The sequence below is a fragment of the Protobothrops mucrosquamatus genome, unplaced genomic scaffold (genome assembly GCF_001527695.2).
Source record: "Protobothrops mucrosquamatus isolate PMUCROS unplaced genomic scaffold, P.Mucros_1.0 scaffold1180, whole genome shotgun sequence".
NCBI lineage: Eukaryota > Metazoa > Chordata > Lepidosauria > Squamata > Viperidae > Protobothrops > Protobothrops mucrosquamatus.
This window is the reverse complement of record NW_015387393.1, coordinates 60,061-85,794: the sequence shown is the minus strand read 5'-3', so window position 1 is coordinate 85,794 and position 25,734 is coordinate 60,061. Positions and strand designations below refer to the sequence as shown.

The 25,734-nt window shown below is 36.4% G+C and overlaps 1 protein-coding gene across 1 annotated transcript in view; it reads right to left on the bottom strand.

Moving 5' to 3' along the window:
- The window catches only part of TMTC2 (transmembrane and tetratricopeptide repeat containing 2), a 111,804-nt gene that overhangs the window by 46,992 nt on the left and 39,078 nt on the right, over window positions 1-25,734 (bottom strand). The window contains exons 4-7 of the mRNA XM_015820778.1: window positions 20,825-20,939; window positions 4,298-4,383; window positions 2,798-2,982; window positions 1,214-1,292 (exon numbers count right to left, since the gene is read on the bottom strand). Of these exons, the coding sequence (XP_015676264.1) occupies window positions 1,214-1,292; window positions 2,798-2,982; window positions 4,298-4,383; window positions 20,825-20,939 (465 nt within the window). The remainder of the gene's footprint in view (window positions 1-1,213; window positions 1,293-2,797; window positions 2,983-4,297; window positions 4,384-20,824; window positions 20,940-25,734) is intronic.

The following is a 25,734-nucleotide window of genomic DNA, read 5'->3' as shown; positions in this document are numbered from 1 at the left end:
TTTTAGTTGCAGGTAGGTGAATTCAATTTAAATTCTTTTTTTTTCTTTTGTGCCAAAACATAATCCTTTCAATCCATAAGAAATATCATTCTGAAAATGTTTCATGACATCAAACTGTACCACAATTGGAGAGGGTATTATATAAATTCATTTATAAACACTGTCAAAAAGGTTGGAAGCCACTTCTTTATAATCTTTTCTTTCCTTTTTCTTTTTTTTACTTATTCACGATTCTTCCTCATTTTCCTTGTTTCTTTTCTAGTTATTCATATTTTTATCTTTGTAACAATTTTTCAATAATAATTATTGAATTATTAATTCAATAATTATTAATTAGTAATTAATCGATAACATTAACTATTAATTATTAATCAATTGATTTCACAATTAATCCAGCAAGAATGTCAAGAACATGTGTCTTTGTGAAATATGGCTTTTTTTGGTTGGGCCGGTTCCAAAAGAGCTGGCCTGAGGAAGCAAACAAAAAAAGAAAAGAAAATGGGGAGGAGGGGTGGCCATGGACTGCACTAGGCAATCAGCAAGCTGCCCTGCCTGCTAGTTAGGGTAAAGGTGTTAGGGTCTAAAGCCCACTTCAGTTGCTGGGGGAAATGCTGGACAGAAAGATAGAGAAAGGGACAGAGAGAAAGAGAGAGAAGAAGAGAGAGAGGGAGGGAGAGAAGATGCCACATTTGAGCCTGGACTATTGTGATTCTTTTTGGCCATGTGAATTTGGGATTATTGCAGTCATAGCACCAAGTTGTACAAGACACATTTTAGCCTATGTGAACTAGAAAGTCTTTAATCAGCTACAAATTAGTTCCTAAAAGCCATTCCTAATGCCCATACTGTGACTATGAAACAGTTTATTGGAAATACTTGGCAAATCTTATCTGTTTTTGGAATCAGGATTAGTATATTTGGATAAGCATATATTATTTTAAATTTGTTTTGCCTTGTTGACAGCACTTTATGAATACATAGGGAAAAGCTACACAGACTTTTTTATTCATTAATTGTTCTGATTTATACATTTGAATGCTATCTGTGGTGATATGGGGTAAGCTATAAATGTAAACCTTGAAGATTTGATTAAAGCCAAAAACATATCATAAATGAAATACTTTGGTTAATGTCCAATATTGGCAGAAATACAAAAGTATGTGCATTGGAAGAAAATTAACACAAATATTTTTAGATGTTTGCTTAGACTCACCTATCATATTATACAAACTCTGTGGTGCAAACTGTCTTGGCATTTTCTGTATTGCCTCTTTGTAAACTAAAAGGGCATCCTATGACAAAGTGTTGAGAAACATATCATTACAATAACATCAAATTCAGAAGCATAAATGTAATATAAAATATTGTAAAATTAAAGATGCCTTTGTTAATCGTAACAAGAAATAGGCATTTAATAAAATGTATAATGATGAATCTTATGACACCTTCAAATTGATTTCTGTATAAGCATATGTAAAAAAATCTCTAAGGTGGTACCAAACTGTGCAGTTTGTGCTGCAGAAGATTAACATGGATTAATTTCAATCTATGTAAAAATTATACAGTTGACATGAATCTTCTCAATGTAAAACAGAGCAATTTTCAATATTCAAACCTGCCATTTAAGAATGGGAAAAGAAAATACCTTAGAATTTCCTAGAACACATTCTGATGTTACAAAATGGTAATAATCAGAATGATACTTTTAAATTTTGCTGATAATAATGGGAAGTGTTACTGCTTTGCATAAAGTAATACAGGTCACATTAACCTGAAAGCCTTCTAGGTTTAAAATAAAACACATATATGTCAGGTCAAACTACTGTGATTTTTGATCATTACCTATTCTTAAAATGAAGCTATACATTACTTGAAGCTGTCAAATTGTACACTGTCCATATCCCACAAGTATATAAATTTACATTTATTCCAATTGTATGTTTCTACTGTAAGACTGATAGGCTGAGCAATTTGATTTATACAGTGGCCCATCTCACATCGATGACTCTGGTGGCTTGATGATGTTGGTATTACACCCTTAATAAGAGGAACCTATTTTTTCGGTCTCACTAGGAAAAAATAGTACATTAAACCATATCAGGAAATGCTATTATTTCCATGTTCATACAGTATATCATTTCGAAAAGGATAATTTGCTAATGAATGAATTAGTATTGCACTATATACTATAATATCTATGTTTTCCCAGTAAACTAGTTCATAAAGTATAGCTGCTACCATCTCACTAGTCTTCCATTCTACCAGTAATAACCTAGAAAAAGACATAAATTGTTAAATTGTAAATGTATTAGGAAAAGCTTGTCAGAGCTTTATGGTCTAAAGTATAAGATGTAGATACCATGTTTGATACTGTTATGCAATCTTTAATACTACCAATAGTTCTAGGTACTTTGGCTGCAATCCCAAAATATCTGGAACACTACTTGAACTGTGGTGGCATTGACCAAACCATCATGAATCAATTGCAAAAGGCAGCTTTAATTGGAACAGCTTACATCCTGAGATGATACCTTTAACACTATCAAACAACATCTGCCTATCCCAGATCCTTGGGAAGGAATCGATAAGTGAATTTTTAATTCAGTCAAATTAAAATTCAGTCTAAACATCTGGATGAGGAACCATAATAATAATTTATTCAATTTATATGCCACCCAACTCCCAGACAACCAATAGCTAATTCTAGTATAGAAGTGGAGGCTTTTTTTTTAAAAAAAAACAAAAACACAATTATATTAAAATTATAGATAGCTGCTATGTTACTGTAAAATCTTACCTCATACTGTCCCTGTTCATGGTAAAGTTTCCCCAAGTTATAAAGGCAACTGGTAACAGAACTCTTATGAGCATGAGGATCTTTTAAGTTTTCATCAGGAATCTCTGAACACTTCAAAAATGTCTTCTTGGCTTCCTCAGCCTTGCCTTGATTCATTAAGATGATACCAGTATTTAAATAAGCAGCTAAAAAAAAGAAAGGGAAATGTAGCTATTGCACATTCATACACGATCCTATTATACTTGAAGTTATTTAAAACCAGAAAAATTAGATAGTTACAGGTTGACAGTTTCTTCAAATCTAGATTGGTCCTTCATTTTTTAAACTTGTTATGATTGAATTATCTTTCATTAAAGTCATAGATTATCCATTCTAATTCTATAGCAATCAAGACTTTCTTTACAAGATATTGATGTCTTTAATAACTGCCATAGGAAATAGATTGCTAATTAAAGAAAAAATGAGTACCATCACAACAAAATATTAAAACTGGAATTTCATTAGAATTAATTGAAATGTCAACCAAGGTGATTTCCTCTCTAATATTTCTTTAGAACAGCTTTGTCATAATCATAAAAAGAGGTAAAATACCCAAATTCAGTACATTTGAGAGTCAGTAGATTCAGTAGAAACAATAACTGCTCTCCAAGTGAACAAGGTAATCTTATGGTAATTAAAGACTTTTGGATCTGGGATGATGGCAGAGTAACTTAAATTGCTTTATTGCCTGAGTGTAACATTTTCAGCTCTCTCTTTCTAGAGAAGGAAATGTTAGACCCTCTCATCAATTTACATTTAAACTTGAACAAGTACCAATTAAAGGTGTTTAAGTACTATATGGATGTTTCAGAAGTCACAGGCTTCAATGTTTCAAAGAGAATTTTGAGAGACTCCTCATTCACTCATGGGACTTTCACACATTAGAAGATTCCACATACAAGCATATATACAAGAGATTGAAATGATATGTAGCATGAATTTTCTGTTTCTCTACCCCTATAATCTAATATCCTGGTTTAGCTTCTGACCTCGTCCCTGAAAGGTTGGTAATCAGATGAAGTAAATAACAGAAGTCTTTTACCAAATTTGCTTGAAGCAGTCCAGCAACCCTGAATTGCTTCTTAAAAATGTGACCCTCTCTATCAAACAGCTCACTTCCCTTACTGCCATAAATTTGAGCATATTTCAGCTTCTTTTACTCAAATCAAAATCAAACATGTTACTCTGGCAAAATATGTTTGCCTAACAATAAAATAAATAGTATTGAACTCTTGGATAACATCCAAGATCAACTATTTTACCATAGTACAGCATCTTCACATTACAGTAAGGATGGCCCAGGTGTTATCAAATATATTGGAACCATGTGGAAAGATCTGCTCACATTTAACAGAATTAAGTACAGCTTACAGATTTTCTTTTTAACAGTTTTATTTATAACACAAGACAAATGAGAAGGAACAGTGTATTTAAATATAACAAGCATGCAACTTTACTTACAGGCTAAAGTAGGTCTGCTTCCAATAGCCAATTTATAATAATGCAGTGCTTCTGAAAACCTGTTGTTCTCCTGCAATAATAATCCCCTGCATTTAGCAGAGAAATGGAGAAGACAAGAAGATAGTTGCTGAGAATAAAATGATGAAAAATGAAATATCAAGAAACATATTTACAGACAATGTAGGAAGAAAGAAAGAAAGAAAGAAAGAAAGAAAGAAAGAAAGAAAGAAAGAAAGAAAGAAAGAAAGAAAGAAAGAAAGAAAGAAAGAAAGAGAAAGAAAAAAAAAGAAAGAGCTACAGATTTTGCCATATGATTTTTTTTTTAAAAAATGAGGATCATTTTGAAAGAAAGAACAATGAACAAGAATCATTTTTGTCCTCCAAAAGTAGTCAAATTATGTTATTGTAGAGTTTTACTTCCTTGAAAAGGGTCAAGAAAAGGTTCCTCTTTTGTCAAGAGAAAAAAGGAATTATACAAAGTTCACTATATTTTATTAAAAAGGCTGCCTTGTCACTTAGAGAAGAGAAACTGCCACAATATGCATATGATATAGAATGAAATAGATAAGAATCACTGTCACCTTTTATGAGCTTGGTGAAAGAGACAAACTATTCCATTCTTATAAATAACTACTTTTCCAAAATTATTATTCCAGCTAGAGCTCTGAAATCTCTTTAAAGGGTTATAATTCTTGGTATAAAATCTGAAGCTACCAATTTTCAAAATAAAAGTTAATACTAGAAATTAGTAGTAAATATCTACCTTTAAAGTTTTATACTAAAGAAAGAGCCAGAAAGGTATGAAAAGAAAAGGAAAGGAAAGGAAAGGAAAAAGATGTACCAGAAATATTTCTTTAATAAGGAAAATGTTTAGTGGTTTAATTAAGTAAAAATGGTTGACATGTTTCTTTTCTGAAGTCTATTTACATTCCAAGAGGAGTAATTAAAATATATATCAAATAAAGCAGACACAATAGTATTTATTTAAAAAGGAAAAGTGTAAGATCAGGCTGAAGCACTTGGTAATAGGAAGAGGGCATCAAATGGCTTCCATAAGTCATAGCTGTTGCTAAAATGTTGCAATGTTCTTGGAGAGAACTTCAAAGAAGACTGGTCATCCCATAGTCAGAGAAGGCACTAGGTTTTTTAACAGTAGGTAGTATAAGATCTGTTCACCACTGTGTATAAAGTATATACAATGTATAAACCAGAGGTACTGTAGTTCTCAACTTACAACCATTCATTTAGTTCTCAAAGTTACGTTGGTGCTAAAAAAGTTTCTTATGAAAAGTCCTTGCAAATACAACATCTGCAGCATCTCTTCAGTCATATGTTCAAAATTCAGGTGCTTGGTAACTGACACGTATTTATATCAGTTACAGTATCCCTGGGCCACGGGATTGCCATTTGCAATCTTCCCAGCCAGCTTCCAACAAGCATAATCAATAACAGAAGTTGGATTCACTAAATGACATGATTCACTTAATAATTGTAGTGATTCTCTTAACAACGGTGATAAAAGGAGGTGTGACTCATTTAGAAACCACTTCATTTAGCAATGGAAGTTCTAGTCCCAATTGTAGTTGTAAGTTGAGGACTCCATGTAATGCATTTTAATAATGCATTATTTTTATTATTTAGATGTGATTTTCATATGGGAGGACAAAATATGCCTGCTATCAACTGAAGGGTCAGGTATCAACTCCAGACAGATTTTGTGGGGCATGTGAAACGTTAAAAAAAAACCCCACTAGGAATAATCCCAAAAGGTGGTAAGATTGCACTAAGAAAGATTAGTTCTATTAGACTGGAAGTCATGGTCCCAAATATTCTGCTTTATTTTGGCTATCCCTATTCTCCTATATGCTGATGATGTATCTATTATGCCTATAACTCATGTGGGTATATACCATATCATTCTATTGCTTCAGGGAACTCCTTGAAAATAATTATGCCTGTAACTCATGTGGGCATGTAATGTACCTTGTCATTCTATTGCTCCAGGGACCTCCTTGAAAATAATTATTCTAAAACAATGTTTTGGTACTTTCAAGAAAGTGCTTTAAAGTTTGCAATAATCTGGAAGATCAACAGACAACTTATTGAGCAACTTAAACTTTCAAACCTATGTGTTTATTTTCAATCTTCCATTTACTGGACTAATCAAATGAGTGAATTTAATGTAAAAGCATAAAGAGTATCCCTTGCAATTATCAAATATGCAAGTCAACATGGCAACAACTACATCTCAACAGCAATTAAGTTATTTAAAGCCAGAGTTCTGGATCTGATGCCATATAGTATCCAGCTGGGTATCTACAAGGACACCTCTCGACTCACAAAATACCCAATCAAAATTTCTAAAATCTATAATGTTTGTCCTCCATTTGACTCTTAATGTTCTCCAAAGTATGGAATTAGGCTGCATCTCCTTTGGGGCTCATCTGAGATTTTGTTGCGTTTGCAACAAACTATTCAGCAACAGTGTATATCTCAGTCTTTAAGACTAGCTACTTACAGCAGCATCAGGGAATGGACACCCTTCTATATTTTGCTCATTTGCTGATGCATACTGCAGAAATGAGCTATAGCTTCAGACCCTAGCCATAGTTCAAGGAACTGTCTTATGAGAGCCTATATTCTGCCTTTGCTGGTACTTCTCTTTCAGTCACAGTTCTATATATTAGAATTATTGGCAGTCAATCTGTTAATCATAGTAATCTAAATATTAATAGAGGAAATTAGAACTGCTGCCCTCTCTAATGATAAGTTAATAGAATGGTTCGGGGTTAAGACCCAATGAAAGCCAAAGTCGGTAATAAAGGCAGAAAACTTTGGCTGGATGAAGGATAGAAAATGAAATAATAGTGACCACAAACTAACCATTGTAATTTGGGGGGGGGGAGATAAAGTGTGATAAAGATCTGCAAGACTTGCTTTTCACAAAAATAATTTTTAAAAAATCACATTTTTGCAACCAAAATATCAGACTGATAAACTGAAGGCTGAACTCTGATCATTGTGAATATGTGTAAGAATTTGTACACCTACTCACAGAGAAAACAATATCTATATACAGAGATACAAATATATTACATAAACTTTCTTAAATACTTCAGTCTCCTCCAGCTATAGCCTTAAATTCTAATCTCATTCTAAAATGCACAAATTCCAGCAGGCGAAATATCTGTAGATTAAACTCTGCTCTAGAAACATCCCAAATATTCAGGTATGAGCCAGACCCATTTTGTTCCTGGGGGCAGATACATGATCCACCAGCAGACACGATGCATTTTGCTTTTCTTTCTCCTCCAAAGAAATCTACCCAAGACTGCAATACTTCCACTAAAGTTAGATCCAAATCTCATTAATTCCACAAAATTAGTTTAGCTGAACTTTGGACAGAGTTGTACAAAGGGCTTTTACCATATGTGACTCAGACGTTTACTGTGTGTGATAAGGTCTTTACTCAGCTGATTGTTCTTTTCAGCTACTTTACTTAGATGATAATCTGAGCTATCAATCATGTTTCCTAGTTCAACTGACAACATGCTAGTGGCAAAAGCTATAGGAAATGTATGGCAGAGGTACTCCAATTTTTAGCACCACAATTAAGCTCTAGGACATCTAGAGATCCAGCTCTAGGTTTTCAACAACAGGTTATGCGGACTTTCTACTAATATGGTTGCTGTAGAGCAGGTAGACTCTGGCAATAGTGCAGGGAGTTCCACTGAAATGTTCAATATGCTACTGTGACAAGTAGCATAATATGATTCATAATAGGACCAAGCCCATTGATGATATTCTGTAAAATTCAGAATTCTATTGTGCAAAGGCTGCAATACTACTACTGGAGGAGATTGGCATGTTTTATGCTTTTAAAATGCTATTATTTGTTAATTCTGGCAGACAATCCAATTAATATGCTATTAAAGGATGAAAATTTAAAAGTTGAAGTTAACTATTTTATCCATAATAATTGCACGGGGATGATATAAAATAGCGGTACTGTCAACTCTACAAACAAATTTGGCTGAAGCCATTTTCCCTTCATTTTCGGTTGCCACAGATTTGGGAGGGGGGAATGAGTGTTTTCTAGCTTAGTCAAAACAATAAATTGTTCTGTTGGAACCAAGGTCATTGCTGGCTGCATTTTGGCAGGCTAAAGCTTCCGTTAGAAAGCCCACACAAGTAGGTAATTGGGGATTGTAATTTATGACACATTACTGGGTGGGAAGTTCAACTTTGTAACATTGTAACCTTAGGAGGGGAATTTCAGTCTTGGGTACACTGTTGATCGTGCCAATACTATGTAGCCAAATAAATATGTTCTTTAAGGAATTTTTTTTGCCTTGGAGTTCTTTTTACTGGTCTCATCTATCAGAACAATGACATTAACCTGAGACTCCAATTTATTTTAAAACGCGGGGTCCTACCCAGAACCTTTGGGAGGATGACAAAGACTCAGGGAAAACGCCAAGATGGAAAAGAAGGGGAAATCGGCTGCAAGCTTTGGTGCTATGGCAGCAGATGGAGCGCAGGCTACCACCCAAGAGGAAAGTGCAGGTCCGGCTGCCGAAGCGAGACTGAAAGCCAGGGAGGCCCAACTGGAGCTGTTGGTGCAGCAAGAAGGAGCCTTACTTGTTGGGGGAACTTAGTGTTCAGAGACAGCTCAGCCACGGAAGAGCACCGTGAAAGCTGCAGAAGCTGAGTTCCCATTGATCTCATCCCACGGATCTCACTCGCCAAAACTGAGGAAGCCAAAGCAGTTGGCCGCTTGGGATGAATCAGGGGAATGGAAGTACCTGACTTCCATCTACAGCCACTCCATCGAATGCTTAAGAGAGAAGTTTGAGAGTCTGGAGATGGGAGAAGGGGGACCAATCACCCACTAGATGCTTTCCAGTAAGCGAGAGGACAAACATCCCCATGACCGTCCAATGCCAGGGCAAAGCCCTAGTCCAATGGCAAGGGCTCGGGCCGCCTCCCCGCTTCCAACACCAGCCCTAACTTCGAGCTCAGTGCATTGGCAGAGTCCTGACCATCATCGATGTTACACCAGTCCTGACTGTTAGCTGCGATATGTGAGTCTGAGCACCACCAACGTCCTGTCAGTCCCAGCTGTCACCGACGCCATGCCAGCCCTGATTGTCAGTGATGCTACGCCAGCCCCAGGTGTTACCAGCACCAGGTTAGCCCTGACCATTACCCACATCAAGCCAGTCCTGACCGTTACCAACTCCAGGTCAGTCCTGATCACTACTGACACCAGCGCCAGCCAACCCTCATGGAGCAACGCTAAGTGGACCCCCCTCCCATTAAGCCCATATTTGATGGGGATCCTGAGAAGCTGACCTCTTTCCCAAACCAGGTATTCACTCACATGAATCGTAATGCCTGTGCCTACCCAGATCCAGTATGGTTGATGCAGTGGCAGTGAACCTAGAAGGGGAGGCAGCAGAGTGAATGAATTGCCTGTGTGATGAGCAATTACCAGAACTATGGAATTTCAACCTATTTATATGTGGACTGAGAACCAGATTCAAGGATGAATCTCAAGCTCTGCAGGCTGAAAAGGACCATCGATGAGTTGAAGCAGAGGGGTCGATCAGTGAAAGATTACATGAGGGAGTTCCGAAGGGTGGGTGGCCAGATCAGGCAGTGGCCTGAATGATCACTGGTTCACCATTTTAAAGCTGAGTGTCATGCCTCTGAGGAGGAAATGGAGCTGGAACAGGACCCTATGGAGACCGAGGGAGAGATGTCCGTGGCTTCAGAGGACTGTGGGGAAGAGCAGGCTGAGGCAGGCCAGGGCCCTTCAGGATTGGAACAGGGGAGACAGAGTTCAGGCAATGAGCAAGGCCCACCCCACCTGATCCTAGAGCACGGAGAGTGGAGAGAAGGAGGGAACATCGCAGGCAGGCTCTATTACTCAGGAGGAGAGCATCCCACCCCAATCCATAAGGCACACCTGGGGATTGAGATTTAAGAAGACGCTGTGGGGTGGGGCATTTGTTGGGAACAAACACTGATTCATTGGAGTGTTGTGTATTGTTGCTCTTGTTCTGTGCCTTCTGTTTGGAAACCTGGAAACCTTGACTATCGGACTGTATTTTGGATTCTCTCTTTTGGAAACTGCTCAGGCAAGCTCGGATTCAAACGGACTTGTTAAGTTTATGTTTTCTTCCTTGTTATCTCTATGGCCTTGAGTACTTTTTTATGCTAATCAGCCTGTATTTGAACCTACTTTCAACCAAAGTCGGCTGAAGGGATGTGTGTGTGATCTTTTGTTGGAGGCTTGCCAGCAAACGTGGGAGCATTTGGGGAAAATTTGGAGCAATAAAAGAACTGTTTGAATTGCCAGCTGACTGCATTGCCTCTGTGCTGTGCCTGGGTCATCACACTGAGATGGATCATGATTTGTTCCAATCCTGCACCTACAGGGGATTTCCTGCATGAATAGTACCATCTAGCGATAAACTTAGACATCAAGCTGAACCAGTACCAAAAACCTTCTGCACCAGGATCCAGACCAAAACAGGACCAAGTAAGATGTCAGGTTCCTTGATGGCCCTTACCTGCCATGACCACCGGAACTCCTAGACCACCTGTGGGACCTCCGATCAAGTGCTTCAGATGCAGTCAACCAAGGCACCGAGCAGCTGACTGTCCAGTCCCTTTTCCTCTGCCAAAAAGTGCACCTACTGCTTCTGCAAAACCTAAGAGAGGATCCCAACCAATTTGTAAAAAATTGAATTGGGCCAGCCAAGAACAAGCCATGCAGGTCACCTCTCCTCCACAAGGGAAACCTGAGACCCCGACTGAGAGTTTGCCTCTGCCTGCTCATTGCGACAGCAACGACGAAGGAGAAGATGACCCAATGGTGAGTCAGCTATCCCACCTTTTGCCTTCTCAGCGAATCTCTTGGTTCCTAAGACAGGAGCGCAAATGGATTTACATGTTTTGACTCTGGCTGCACCCGGTGTTTGATCAACCTCCCCACGGTGCTCAATCTAGGCATTTGTGCTAAATTATTGCCCATATCCATGAGGTTTGAACAGGCAGATGGATCCCTGATAGGAGGGGATCCAGCCACTCACTTGATTGAACCAGTCCGCCTAGAACTAGGGGAGCATTGGGAATTTATCCATTTTGTGGTGGTCCCAAAAATGACTGAGACAGTAATTTTGGGATTAGCCTGGCTGGATAAATGGCAGCCCATGAGGACTTTAAGGCTAGAAATAGGACCTTCACCTCCTACCCCTGCCAGCGACACAAGTGAAGCCCAGAGGCAATCTCTTGAAACCCTGAAAACTGCCATAAACTCCCCGCCTGGGATACCGCTTGTCCCAAGTGAATATCGAGACTTAGCTGAGGTGTTCAGTGAAACAGAGTGTGACATCCTGCCTCCCCACAGAGCAACCAATTGTGCTATTGAGATTTTGCCAGGAGCCAAACTGCCGAAGCCAAAAATGTACTCAATGACCCCCCGTGAGCTAAAAGAACTGAGGGAATACATTGACAAGAACTTGGCTAGAGGGTTCGTTCAGTCAGCAAAATCTCAAATAGCTGCCCCTGTGCTTTTTAAAGAGAAAAAAGATGGGTCGCTGAGGCTGTGCATGGATTTTAAACGATTAAACAGGGTCAGAATGGAGAATATGTACCCTCTCCCTTTAATGAAAGACATGTTAGCCCATTTGGCAAAAGGAAAGTTTTTTACCAAGCTGGATCTAAGAGAGGCGTACTATTGAGGGAGAGTTAAAAAAAGAGACGAGTGGAAGACGATGTTTAACAGCCCCCTGGGAAGCTTCCAATTCTATGTTATGCCTTTTGGGTTGCAGGGAGCCCCTGCAGTGTTTATACAATTGATCAATCAAGTGCTACATGATCACCTGTACAAGAGGGTCTTAGTCTATCTTGATGACATCCTCATTTATACAGAGACCATGGCAGAGTATACCAAATTAGTGTGCAAAGTGCTCAAAAAACTGCTGAACACTAAACTTTATGCAAAACTCTCCAAATGTGAATTCCATCAAACATGCCTGGACTACCTAGGGTATAGGATTTCCATTGAAGGCATTGAGTTGGACCCAGCCAAAGTTAAAGCAATAATCGAATGGCAACCCCCATGAACCCGTAAAAACTCCGAAGTTTTTTGGGATTTGCCAATTTCTACCAGCAATTTATCCCCTCTTTTGCTGAGATCGCTTTGCCAATTACTGAACTATTAAAGATGGGGAAAATTGAGGTAAGCATGACCTTGTCAGCCCCTGCCATGATCTATGGAAAGCCAAACAGCATTTGAGAACTTAAAGAGAGTGTTTGCTGCTGAACCTGTTCTCAAACACCCCAACCCTGAGAAACAGTTCATCATCCAAGTCAACACTAGTGATGTGGCTGTGGGGGCAGTTCTTTTGCAAAGAAACCAAAAGGGAGATTGCAACCCTGTGCCTACACTTCTAAGAAATTAACAGACACTGAGCGAAGGTGGGCTGTTTGGGAGAAGGAAGCCTCTGCGGTGAGATGGGTCCTACTTACTTGGCGCCATTTCTTCGAGGGGAGCAAGGTGCCTTTTGAAGTATAGACTGATCACAAAAATTTAAAGGCACTGAAAACTCCCCGTAAACTATCTCCCAAACAAGTTTGGTGGGCACAGTATTTTAATCATTTCAACTTCACACTAAAATACATCCGGGGGGGGGGACTTCTTGGCAGATACCCTCTACAGATTGCCTCAGTATAAAAGCCATCGTGAACAGATCGTGAACTCCATTACCACAGACAATCTCTCAAATAACCCCAGGGGTCCAACAACAAGCAAAACCACCTGAACCAATAGCTCGTTAACAAACAAAATAAAAGAGGAATTGAAAACTGATTCCTGATTCAAAGAAAACCAGACCATACTGACTTATCGAGATAGGTTAGCCTGGAAGGGGTCGAAACTATATTTCCCCGAGTCCAAGCACTCCAGTGCAGCCACGACATCAAACAAGCTGGCCACTTTGGATATCTAAAGACTTTATATTTAGTCCGGAGGCAGTTTTGGTGGCCGGGTTTGAAAAAGATGTTGAAAACTATGTTAAGAGCTGTGCAACTTGTGCAATGATGAAGAAACGCCCCAGAAAGTCCCCTGGACTATTGCAACAAGTTGCAGACCCTTCCCAACCCTGGGAGAAGATTGCCATGAACTTTATCGTGGAACTACCAGAAAGGAGAGGAAATACGGTAATATGAACTGTGATTGTCCTTTTTTCAAAGTAAGCTCATTTAATTGCCTGCTCTGGTCTCCCCTCTGCCCAGAAATTAGCCAAAATGTTCCTCAAACATATCTACCGGCTCCACGGAGTACCAAAATGGATTATTTCAGACAGGGGGGTTCAGTTTACTGCTAGATTTTGGAAGGACTTCCTTAAACTGATCGGATCCACATAAGGACTATTGTCGGTTTTTCATCCATCTATGAATGGAGCTGCTGAAAATGTGAACATAATGGTGGAACAGTACATCAGATGCTATGTGGATTACCAGCAGACGAACTGGACTGATCTCCTCCCTTTTGCCGAAGTAACATACAATAACACAGTACATAGCAGCACTGGACTCATTCCTTTTAAAATAGCTACTGGTAGAGAGTTCAGTCCCATGCCCGAATACCCACTTTCCTGCTTCTCAAACTTTTGATCAGTGGGTGGCCTCCTGGAAAACTGTTTGGGATAATGCAAAAAAGGCTTTAGCGAAAGCCTCAAAGGTTTACAAAAAACAGTCTGATAAAAAAAGGGCACCTCAAAAACCATTCTCTGTGGGGGAGAAGGTTTATCTCTCTACAAATATTTGAGACTCAAGTTGCCTAGCAAAAAATTGAGACCAAAATACCTTGGACCTTTCACTATAGTCCGGATTATAAACCCAGTCACATAAAATTAAAACTCCCTCACCTTTTGGGAAAGATCCACCCAGTCTTCCACTGCAGTCTATTAAAACCTTTCAGAAAGTCATCCTTAAGACTTCCTCCCAAACAAGTACCTGATCCTCTTGTGGTAGCAGGAGAGACCCATTATGAAATAAAACGTATTCTTGATTCTAGATTGTACAAAGGGAAATTACAATATTTAGTACAGTGGAAAGGATGCCCATTATCAGAGGCCACTTGGGTGAAAAGTACTGATGTAAAAGCTGAAAGATTGATACATGCATTTTTTGATAATCATCCTAATAAACCCCGAGGAGATTCCTAATTTTAACTCTTCTTCATTTACAGGATTTCTCTCTTTTTTTTTTTAGGGGGTCTGACTGTCAACCCTACAAACGAATTTGGCTGAAGCCATTTTCCCTTCGTTTTCGGTTGCCACAGATTTGGGATGGGGGAATGAGTGTTTTCTAGCTTAGTCAAAATAATAAATTGTTCTGTGGGAACCAAGGTCATTGCTGGCTGCATTTTGGTGGGCTAAAGCTTTTGTTAGAAAGCCCACGCAAGTAGGTAATTGGGGGTTGTGATTTATGACATATTACTGGGTGGGAAGTTCAACTTTATAACATTGTAATCTAAGGGGGGGGGGATTTCAGTCTTGGGTTCACTTTTGACCATGCCAATACTATGTAGCCAAATAAATATGTTCTTTAAGGAAATTTTTTTGTCTTGGAGTTCTTTTTACTGGTCTCATCTATCGGAACCATGACAGATAGCTTATTTTAGATTCAAAATGATAACAGAATTAGGATACTAAAGTACAAATTGTTTTTCATTTGTTCTATAATATGTATATAGAATTATTCTTTGATAACACATTCTCTTTAAGATTTTGCTTCCCATTGAAAGGTTGTATTGCTAAGAATATTAGATAAATTGCTTTCTCATATTGAAACAGTTAAGTTTTGCTTTTGAGATATTCAGCATAATGCATTGTATTATATTATGTTTATTATATTTGTTTTTAATATTCTATTCCCTTTATTAGCAGAATGAACATTTTGCTTTTATTAGCAATTTTAATATTGGCAGCTAGTGTAGCAATTCAATTTTATTTTTCCCTTCTTTTCCAGAATGCAAGTATTTTTAGAGCTCTTTCACCAGCTATTTAAAATCTGTATAGATGCAAAATGAAAAGCAGATGCAAGAATGAATATTGAATTCTAGTAAATAATTAAATATTTATTTAATATTGTTTAGTAAACTTTATTAGAATGCTGTGATGCCCATAACCTACAGGTTCTCAATCAGCAAAATGGGGAGGGGATGGAAGAGTAATATCTTCATAAAGTAAAATTCCATATTTATCTTCCATATCCTATTTCTTTTCTGATGTATTCAAAGCAAAAACAGTAAACAACTTCTGTTTTGTTTATATTCTTCAAAAAGAAAATGTTTAAACGAATGTGTATGTGTGTGCTTCCTTCCTTCCTTCCTTCCTTCTCAAGAGTATAAACATATATTTTATATGCTCAATCTAAGTACCCTATATGCACAACAGATACTCATTGTAGCTAACTTTGATGCTGCTGCTAATTAGTTTGCAAGAAGATACTGTCAATCTCTTTAATTATCTTCTCTCATGTACATGAATTCAACTCCTGTTGGGATAGCTGCAAATATAACCTCTCCTACAGAAATCATGCTTGAATGATTATATCTTGTCTTATTATCACAATCCTTTTGTATCTGCAGGAAGACAATTTTTATGGCCTAGAAAGCAGATAATTTAATTAAATATAGCTTCTGATTTCATTTGAACCATGAACTGATATTTGCTACATGACTACCATAAAACACTGAATTACAGCTTACTTGTTGTGAATTTGACTATCACAGTTTTCAGGTTGTGTGAAATTTGAAACAAAGATTATTTAGGTATGAATACAGCAGTCTTTGTATGTAGATATAAAGTTCACACAACAGTTTAAAATCTTTCTGGGCATCTATAATAAATAGATAAAATATTATTCCTTTGGTGTGTGTGCATGTAGAGTTTTACACAAACATTTTAATAAAGCAATGACCATATCTGATTATAATTATTTCTACAAAGTCTACATCAATAAGCACGTTGTTCAGAGATTTCAACCAACGTCAGGTCTTCAGTCCATTAAGTAATTGAAATTGTAAATTTATCTTTACAGTGTGGAATAATAAGTCTCCTTGCAGTAAGAATGAAACAGAGAATTTCTACTGTCCAGCTGTGGAATTCCAAATAGTTGGTATGTAAATCAAAAAAGTTGGCTAGAAAAATATTAAAAACTATCCCAATTAATATATGTATGACTTCCTAGACCATCAAAATTATATGACATTGCAAAAATATGCAGTTCTTACTCTGAATCTCCAACAGTACTATGAATATTCATTTCTTTTCTAAACAAATGTGATGGATTATAACTATTATTTTTATTGAATAAGCTATAGCATAAGATCTATTTAAATTTTTGATGCAGACATGAAACCAGTCTCCTATTCTTTTTTTTTTAATGAGAATCTCCAGCTCTGTATTCCATTCAGTCTTCACAATTTACATATGGAATTGATTTTTTTTTTGCAACAAGCATTATAAAAACTAATTGTGTTATTTTAATCTCATAAGATTTGGTAATCACTTTAATAATTTAGGTGTACTGAAGCTGAAATTGTTGCTGCTCCAAATTGAGATGTCAGTAGATGTTGCTATTATTGCCAGTGGGTGGCAAAAGAAAATTATATTTCTTCTTTAACACAGGAAATGATAAAAATATCAATATTACTCAATAATTGATCTAAAGTAAAAATATAAGATTAAATCCAAGCTTCCATATAAAAGTTTGTTTAAAAAAACAAAGTTAAAATATGGATTGCCTAATAACATTGATTTAATATAGGAAAAAAGGAAGAAAATGCAATTTTTGACAAATAGTATGCCACAGTGTTCCAATCAACATACTGCAATAGTGACAGAAGTTACATTTAATTTATTGTACAAACAATTCAACTAATTAAAATTCTCATGCATGTATATTCACAAAAAGGCTTGGGAAGGGGAATTTATACTGGGTGAAGCCATCCAAAATTTGTATTAGACAGAAGATATGCAATGATATAATTCAAAAACTAAAAATCTAATTATTAACTGCAACTGCATTTTGAATGTCCATCTTTATGTAGAAAAATAAAGATGAATATATATTGCCTGAAGTTCATAATTTGCAAATCTGAGATTGAAATGGGTGAAGATTTATATTTCTTTAACTTGACCTTTTGAACTGCTTCCAGATCCTTGGATTTAAACAGCTTAGAAGGACTATTCTGAATGCCTTTGCTACAGCTATTTGATATCTTTATTTTTTCTCCTTGTAAGCCAAAGTTACTGCGGAAGACATGAGAAAATATAAATCAATTTTAGGAAGACTTCCAATAAACCTATACTCCTCTACTGATCACTTATCAATCTCCTGGGTTTTAATATTTAATCATAGACCTCTTTCTGAAGCTTAACAATGATTCAAGAAACAACCTCTTCCCAGTTACTGCCTCTCTAAATGAAGAGAGAACAGGAATGAGGCTATTTACAAATGACATTTAACATGAAAATTTCAGTTATATGGTTCAGTCCCTAAAACATTCAATCAGAGGATAGAAGGAAATAGCAATAGCACATAGATTTACATACCGCTCCACCGTATTTTACAGCCCCCTTTAAGCAGTTTACAGAGCCAGCATATTGACCCCAACAATCTTGATCCTCTTTTTAGTGACCTTGGGAAGATGGAAGACTGAGTCAACCTTGAGCCCCATAAGGATCGAACTCCAGGCTGTGGACAGAGTTTGCCTGCAATACTGCATTCTAATCATTGTGCCACCATAGTTGTTGAAAATCCATTTAGTCTACATGTCTGCAATATTATGTAAACATGATTACTAATGAAAATAGAGGATAGAAGGAACCAAGGCTCCAACAAATAGGAAGAAAGGAAAGTGGTATGTTCTTCTATCTTTTTAAAGCCCTTTAACTGTAGCTAAAGATAAACTGTGATTTGTTTATAACAGTCACTGAAATTATGGTTTTCTTTTTCATATACATTCGTATAGTTGCTTCTTAATCTGTTCTACTGCAAATGCTTTGATTGCTGGAATAAACAAAAAGTTGAGATGTATATTCAATAGCAAGTAAATATTAAATAAAATATTATCTTGTTTAAATGCAGAAGCATCAGAAAAAACATACACCAATTATAATAGTTTGAAAATAATACTATACATCACTGATAATGCTCTATAGCAGAGTTCCTCAATCTTTCCTGTTTTGCTGGGGGGAGGACATGGTTCCGTGCGAGCGATGGGCAAGCGCACACAGTTCCATATTCACGCAAATGAAGTGTGCTTGCCTGCTGCTTGCGCAATTGGGGATGAATGCACATGCTTGTCCAACTCCTATTTCCGTGGCCCGGTTCTAAAGGGCCACAGTCCAGAGGTTAGTGACCCCTACTCTACAGCACTTTGAATTGTACCCAACATCTACTGAAAGTTAAAGAAACATCTGGAATATGCATTGTGTCCCTGTATAATCCAACAGTAGGCTATTACATTTTGTAAAATGTCAGGTCCTAAGTAGTCAAAGTTACATTCATCCCATGTAAATTAAATTGCAGTAGTTTTTAACCTTATGGTGATGGGGGTGTGAATTGTCAACTCCTGCTTTAAATAAAGCGGCAATGGGCATACGAGACAAAGGTGGCAAAAAAAATCTTTAGCCAAGGCCTCCACCTGAAAATCATCAATCACTGAAAATCTTGGAAAATCCACAAATCACTACACTACTCTTGTGTCATCCCATACACAGTCAAAAAAGATATGGTAGTTATATAGAAGGCTTTGGACAAACAGCAACTATAAGAAGTTATTTTCAGCTTATTTCATCCCATTCAGCTCCCTATATCCTCTAAATAGCAAGTCAAGAAATCCCTTACATATCCAATTGGCTTTGGGTAGACTATAACTAAATATAATCAGCACATTGATATCATTCCCCAAGTCAATAGATGTGTGGAAGTAACTTCCAACAGTCTCTTTTAGATGTTGTAAAGCAGCAGCCAGATAGTTAATTCCTGTGATATCTTACAAGGAAAAACATGAGGTCAACTCCTGTTCTACCACTTTTATCAACCAAATCTACTCACTCAGGAAGGTCTAAACCAATTACAGATCAGTAGATTCATGCTTATTTCTTGCAGACAGTCCAAAAGGATATCATGATCAATTGTATCAAATGCTGTCAAGAGATCTAAAATATACAGGATAGCTGAACATCTCCCACCTAGGTCCTGACAAAGATGATCTAATAAAGTGATTAATGTGGCTTACATCTTGAATCTTGACAAACAAGGTTTCAAATAATTCATATTATCTATGATACTCCACAATTAATTCTCATTCTTTCCAGAAAAAGGCTGAAAGCAAGCCAACATGTTTAGGTCCAGGGAAATCTTTTTCTGGAAGGGCTTAAAGACAGAAGGCTGCACCTCTTCTCTAAAGAAATGGTTAAATATCTCCCAGATATATTTTCCCCCATATTTCTAGCAGTCCAAAGCAACCAAACAGGGCCTAATACCACCCCACAGAAAGCATTATGCTCCAAAACTGCCTATCAACTTCCCCAGAGTTTCAACACTTCTGAAATTCAAGAGAAAAAAAAATCCAAAATAACAGGGAAAGTGTTTGCTAATGTTACCTCCTTACATCTTTCCCCATCTTTGGAGTTTCAGTTGAGACTCTGGTGAGTCTTTCAGCAAAAATGAAACAATTGTTCAAAGCATGCCATTGAATATTTCATCTCTTTCTCTCTACAATAGCCTTTTCTGGGCGGACAAAATGAGGTGGACAAGTAATCATTCTGCCTGCTCCCAATCAATTTGCCAAGTATGTTACAAAAAGTAACCAAGAGTAGATATTACTGTGGGAGAAGAAATATTTCTCAAACCATGTTTTAAATTGTGCTTGCAATCATTTTTAAGTGAGCCCAAAAGAATTTCTGCATCTTGTCTACAGAAAATCAGTATTAGCTGTAACTTTCAAGCAAGCTTCTAGGTACATCACAGTGCAGCTGTCTAAATAGACTGCCATAGCGTGGAAATTGGTTTCCAAATCCTTGTTACAAAGAAAAGCTGCCATTGATTTACCAATTGAAGTTGATAAAATAGCAATCTCAACTGCTGTAGTGCCTTGGGGCCTGCTGGTAAGTTCTAGTCAGCTGGATCTGTGGCAAGGTGCTGGGATGAATCTAAAGGGCTATTCATATATACTGCACCCCACTAGATCTTCTGGGAAATTAGCTGCTATTTCGCTGCAAAGCAGAATCAAATATCTGATGATCTGATAAATGTGGAGAACAGAAGGAAATCTGTCTATGTCGGAGTTTGAAGTAAGATTAATGAAAGCTAACTGAAGGCAAGAGGAGAGATGAAAGGAAAAGAAATAGCTAAATATAATCTGCATTTCCTGAATCTTAATAAATGATCCTATTCACAGACAAACATATAAAAAAGGAAGCCATCTATACTTACAAATTATAAAGCATATCAGCCATGTTGCTGCGATAATACAAGGCATTTCTATAGGCGCTTTCAGCTTCAGAAATCTTACTCTGGCTCTTCAAAACATTTCCAAGGTTACCCCATGCTGTCAAGAGGAGAAAATAGTATTGAGAAGGTGTTGCAATCCAATTATACACAATTTAGTATCTGAATAAGGAGTTCTTATGACAAGAAAACCTATGCAACTTTTTCTCTGACTCAGTTTGAAGACCTCACCCCACCTCATTTTCATTAGGCTAGTAATAACAATATGCATATTGAACAACAGACACTGTTTTAATTCCAAAATGTATATATTCTCTCTATATATTCAGCATCACAAATTCCTTGCAATTTCTACATTGAAATATAGGAGAAACTTTTTCATAGGTACATTGTTGTTGTTTTTTATTTGTATAGGTAATGGTTATTATAGGTACACATGAATTGGTTATTACAGGTCATAGGTAGTCCTCAACTTACAACCACAATGGAGCCTGAAATTTCCGTTGCTAAACAAAAGAATTGTTAAGTGAATTATGGCCCATTTTGTGACCTTTCTTGCCATTGGAAAATGAATCATTGCAGTTGTTAAGTTAGTAAAAGTTCTTAAGTGAATCTGGCTTCTCCCCAGTGACTCTGCTTGTCAGAAGCCAGCTGGGAAGGTTGCAAATTGTGATCAGATGACCTCAGCAGTGCAACTGTCATAAATACATGCCAGGTGTCAAACCCCCGAATTGTGATCATGTGGGGATGCTGCAACAGTCTAAGTGTGAAAAGCAATCATAAGTCATTTTTTTCAGTGCTGTTGTAACTTCGAATAGTCACTAAATGAATGTTGAGAGTCAAGGACTATCTGTACTTGACAGTCTCTTCTAGTGCTAATTTCTACAGACAAAGTTAAGTTGCTAATAAAATATGCAATTAACTATGTGTGTACTATGTATAGTGCTGTTGCTTGGTTGCGAATCTAACACACTTGCAGATTTTGCAAGTGATACCACTGATTTTGGCAACAGAACAAAAAATATTTTTGTTTTATATTCTAAGGGACATACATCGCTGTTATTTTATTGTTCTACTTTTGTGAACTAATTTAAAGTACACAGTTGTTGGGAATTGCCTCTTCCTAAAATCCATGTAAACAAAGGTCCTAATCATAATGGAGGTGAAAATGGAAACAATAGAAAAATCTTAATATGATCAAAATAAGAAATCCTTCTCCCCATTTTTTTCATTTTTTAGCTGAAACAAGACAGAGGTAATTTTAACGTTATATGCAAGTTCAGAGCATACACACAATCAGTTCCTAAAAACTATTTTTAATGCATAATTTCTTCAATGAAATATAACTTTCATATGAATCAAAAAATGTGCCAGGTTTCCTCCCAGCAAGCTGGACTGAACTAATCAAACAGACACACAAGAATCCAGGAATTTTTAATAAATACTTGACTGCAAAAAAATAAGAAGACATTACAAAATAATTCTACTGATATGTTGTCTAACAAATGCAAGTCTTATTTACAGTGAAATCAAAATTCACATTTTATGTCTCTTTTGGCAATAGCCTTGTTTTCCATCCATCTTCTGGTAAGTCAAATATTAGATCTAATTAAATCCATCTGATTCAATTTTATACCCTAAGAGACAGAATATTGACAATATCTATGACAAAAAAAGTTATCAATGAAGATGAGTAACAAGTATTCATGGGTAAAACTTACCCATAGTCTGATTTTTCTTGTTCTATACATATTAAGTGAATGATCTCCCAAGACTCCTGCATTGAGGGGTATATAATGCTAAAATTAAGTTTAATTAGCATTACTTAATTTGGATAGCATCCAAAGATCTTACAACTAGTTCTATGTGGCCAAAGGAAACATTTGATTTGTGGGGTAATGAGAAGTTCTCAAATTCTATAGCAAAACGAATTTGAAAGGTAGAAGAATTTCAAAAACTGTTTTTGATACAGCTTTGCTATTCAGGGCATGAGGAAGGCTTCAGGCTTGTCTGACCTATCACACTGGATCCAAGCAATGGGTGGATTTGCAGCTGTATTTACAAGGTTAGTATACACAGTTTAGTCAGCCAAACACTTGCTATCAGGTTTGTGGCTCTGATAAAGTTTATAACATTGTCCTGCAGTTCTAACNGTTCTAACTATTTTGTATCTGCAAGAAATTTATCTTTCCTCCAAACAGGCAGATCCAAAGACAAAAATCTCTTTCTACACTCAAAGGGACCTCAGCTACTTAAGTCATAAAGCAGCAGTGGCAAACATTAAAGGTATGGCGGGCAATAGATATTAATACATAAGTACATCTATTTAATATTATAAACATATACCATAAACAATTTAAAATAATCAAATTACATATTTTGATCTGAAGCATCACACATCAAAACTTGGGTTTTTCACACACTAGGTAGAAAGTAAGGGTAATAACTATATTTGAATTACAGTCAGCATAGTTTATCAATGAAGAATACTTCTCCTTTAGATTGAAATAATTAAAAAAATCAAATTATATATCAATGAATCTACTTTACAAGAATTATGACTACTAAAGAAGTCATAGTTTGGCTAGAGTGGGCATCAATAACACTGTCAATATCAGTAATAGTTTAATCTCATTAGGAATTTAGAGTTTACAATAATATGACAAAATATACACTTATGAAGGCCACTGAAAAAGACCAAAGTCCACAATCTCTTCATTAATGAACAGGCCAGCATCTTTACCTATTCTCTGTGAAGCACTTTATAGTAACCATCTTTATTAGAATATTGTATTACAATTTATAGTCACATGACTGCACTGTATGAAATCCAAGGTTTTTTTAAATGAGAATTATTGAAGAGCATAGTATAATGTGAATAAAATTAATAATAATTTGCGTTTAGTTATTCTTTCAATCATTTGCTTATAGAACAGAAATAAAATTCTAGGAGAGAATATGGAATATTAAACCAATAAAAATGTAACAAATTAGAAAATAAATATAATGGATGCAACTTCCAATTAAAGTTACAATCTTAAGTAATTGTTAATTTTATTTGAATTAACTAGCTGATTTAATTTAGTCTTCTAAATTAGTCTTTTAAATTGAGAACTTAATATTCAGAAGTCGGCCATTCTGAGGAGAAAATGGGTAAACTACATGGACATAAACATTAGTAATTACTTTTTAACTCTGTGTCTCTCCACGTTCCCAGAGCATGTTGTTAAATGCCAGCAAGCCTCACTTGAGCATATTGGTCCTACACTTAGGCACTCCCACCTTCAACCAATTCAATATCCTCCAAATAATGTAGGGGAGATCAGATCCCTCAGCCATATTCTCTTCTGGGATTATTCCTTATTCCATAAATTCCCTCATCCATCTTCTAATTCAGTTTTCTTCTTGCATGCCTTCAAGAATATTTGTTTTTGGTGTGGGTTTGAGGCATCTTGTTACTACGCATACTGCTTCATTGACAGCAATGTCAACTTGTTTTGCATGTGATAGTGCTATCAAATTAAATGTGGTCTGCTTCTCTGCTGAGATTATTTGATAAACACTGTTACACTGTTTCAAAGACTGGTTGTTCTACGTGGATATTTCTATGTTTTTAAATTTCTTTAATATTCTTTTTAGTTTCTCAAAATATATCATTCTTTAAAATGGGATCATTAAAATAAAATAGATAAGAAATACATTTTAACTTCATTATTATTAGTCATAACCATTGCCCACAGTTTGCTACCCAGTATCCTGATTACTGCTAGTAAATTGCAAAATCAACTTGTCAAAACAAATGCTCTAAAAATTAATAAATGGTTTCTACATGTTGAACTTCTAAATTGAATAACACATACGCACACATATATAAATACATATCAACAAATATTACAAATGTTCATATTAACTCAATTCTGACAACCAATAATTCTTCTAATGTCCATAAAGTGCTTTCATGAATAATAGCACACTTATGGTTTGATCAATCTTTCAGTGGTCAGTTTATTCAAAGAATTACAAGAATTTCTATATACAAGTCAATTGCCTCATAAGTCTGAAAACCATTTTAGTAATATGACTGTAATTTTACTAAGCTTTCAGCAAGCTGGCAATAAATACTTGACAGTATCAGTCTTTCAGAGACACTGAGCTTCCTTAAGTTGCCATATTTACTATTTTCCCAAATTCAAAAAGTAAGTAATAACATCCAAACCTTACAGAATCATATTGTGGCAAAACAGGTGGCAAATAAATTTAATAAAGTAAATAAAAATAAATAATATATGGCACACTTCTGAAAGCAAAACAAAATATCAAATGGGAAAAGAATATAGAGATAGAGATAGCCATCTGAATCCTCACTGTCATTTGTCCTCAACCGATGAGCATAACCCTTTAAGACAGTAGTTGTTTCAGTATATTCTTCTCTGTATATCTGTGGTGATTTTCAGTGACAATAAGCAAACCTGAGAGAGATGCTTTTAAACAGCTCATTAGTATCAGTTCACTAAACTCATGAATAAACATACTATTATTAAATTAGGTGCTGCAGTACAGGTTAAAAGAGCTTTATCACTATTTTACATGCTACTATTATTAATTTTTGTCAGCTGTTGGTGTACTCAAGCACAGCTAATCTCCTTGGTTATAACTTGTTCTTCAAATATTTGATCCTTTTTTAATCTATTAATGGACTTCAGTAAGGCATTTGATAAAGTAGACCACAACCTACTATTAGATAAGTTAGAAACATGTGGGTTAGACAGCATCAGCACCAGATGGTGATGGATTTGTAACTGGCTGACTAACTACACTCAACGTATAGTCCTCAATGGAACTGCCTCTATATGGAGGGAAGTAGGCCCAGTGCTTTTCAACATCTTCATCAATGA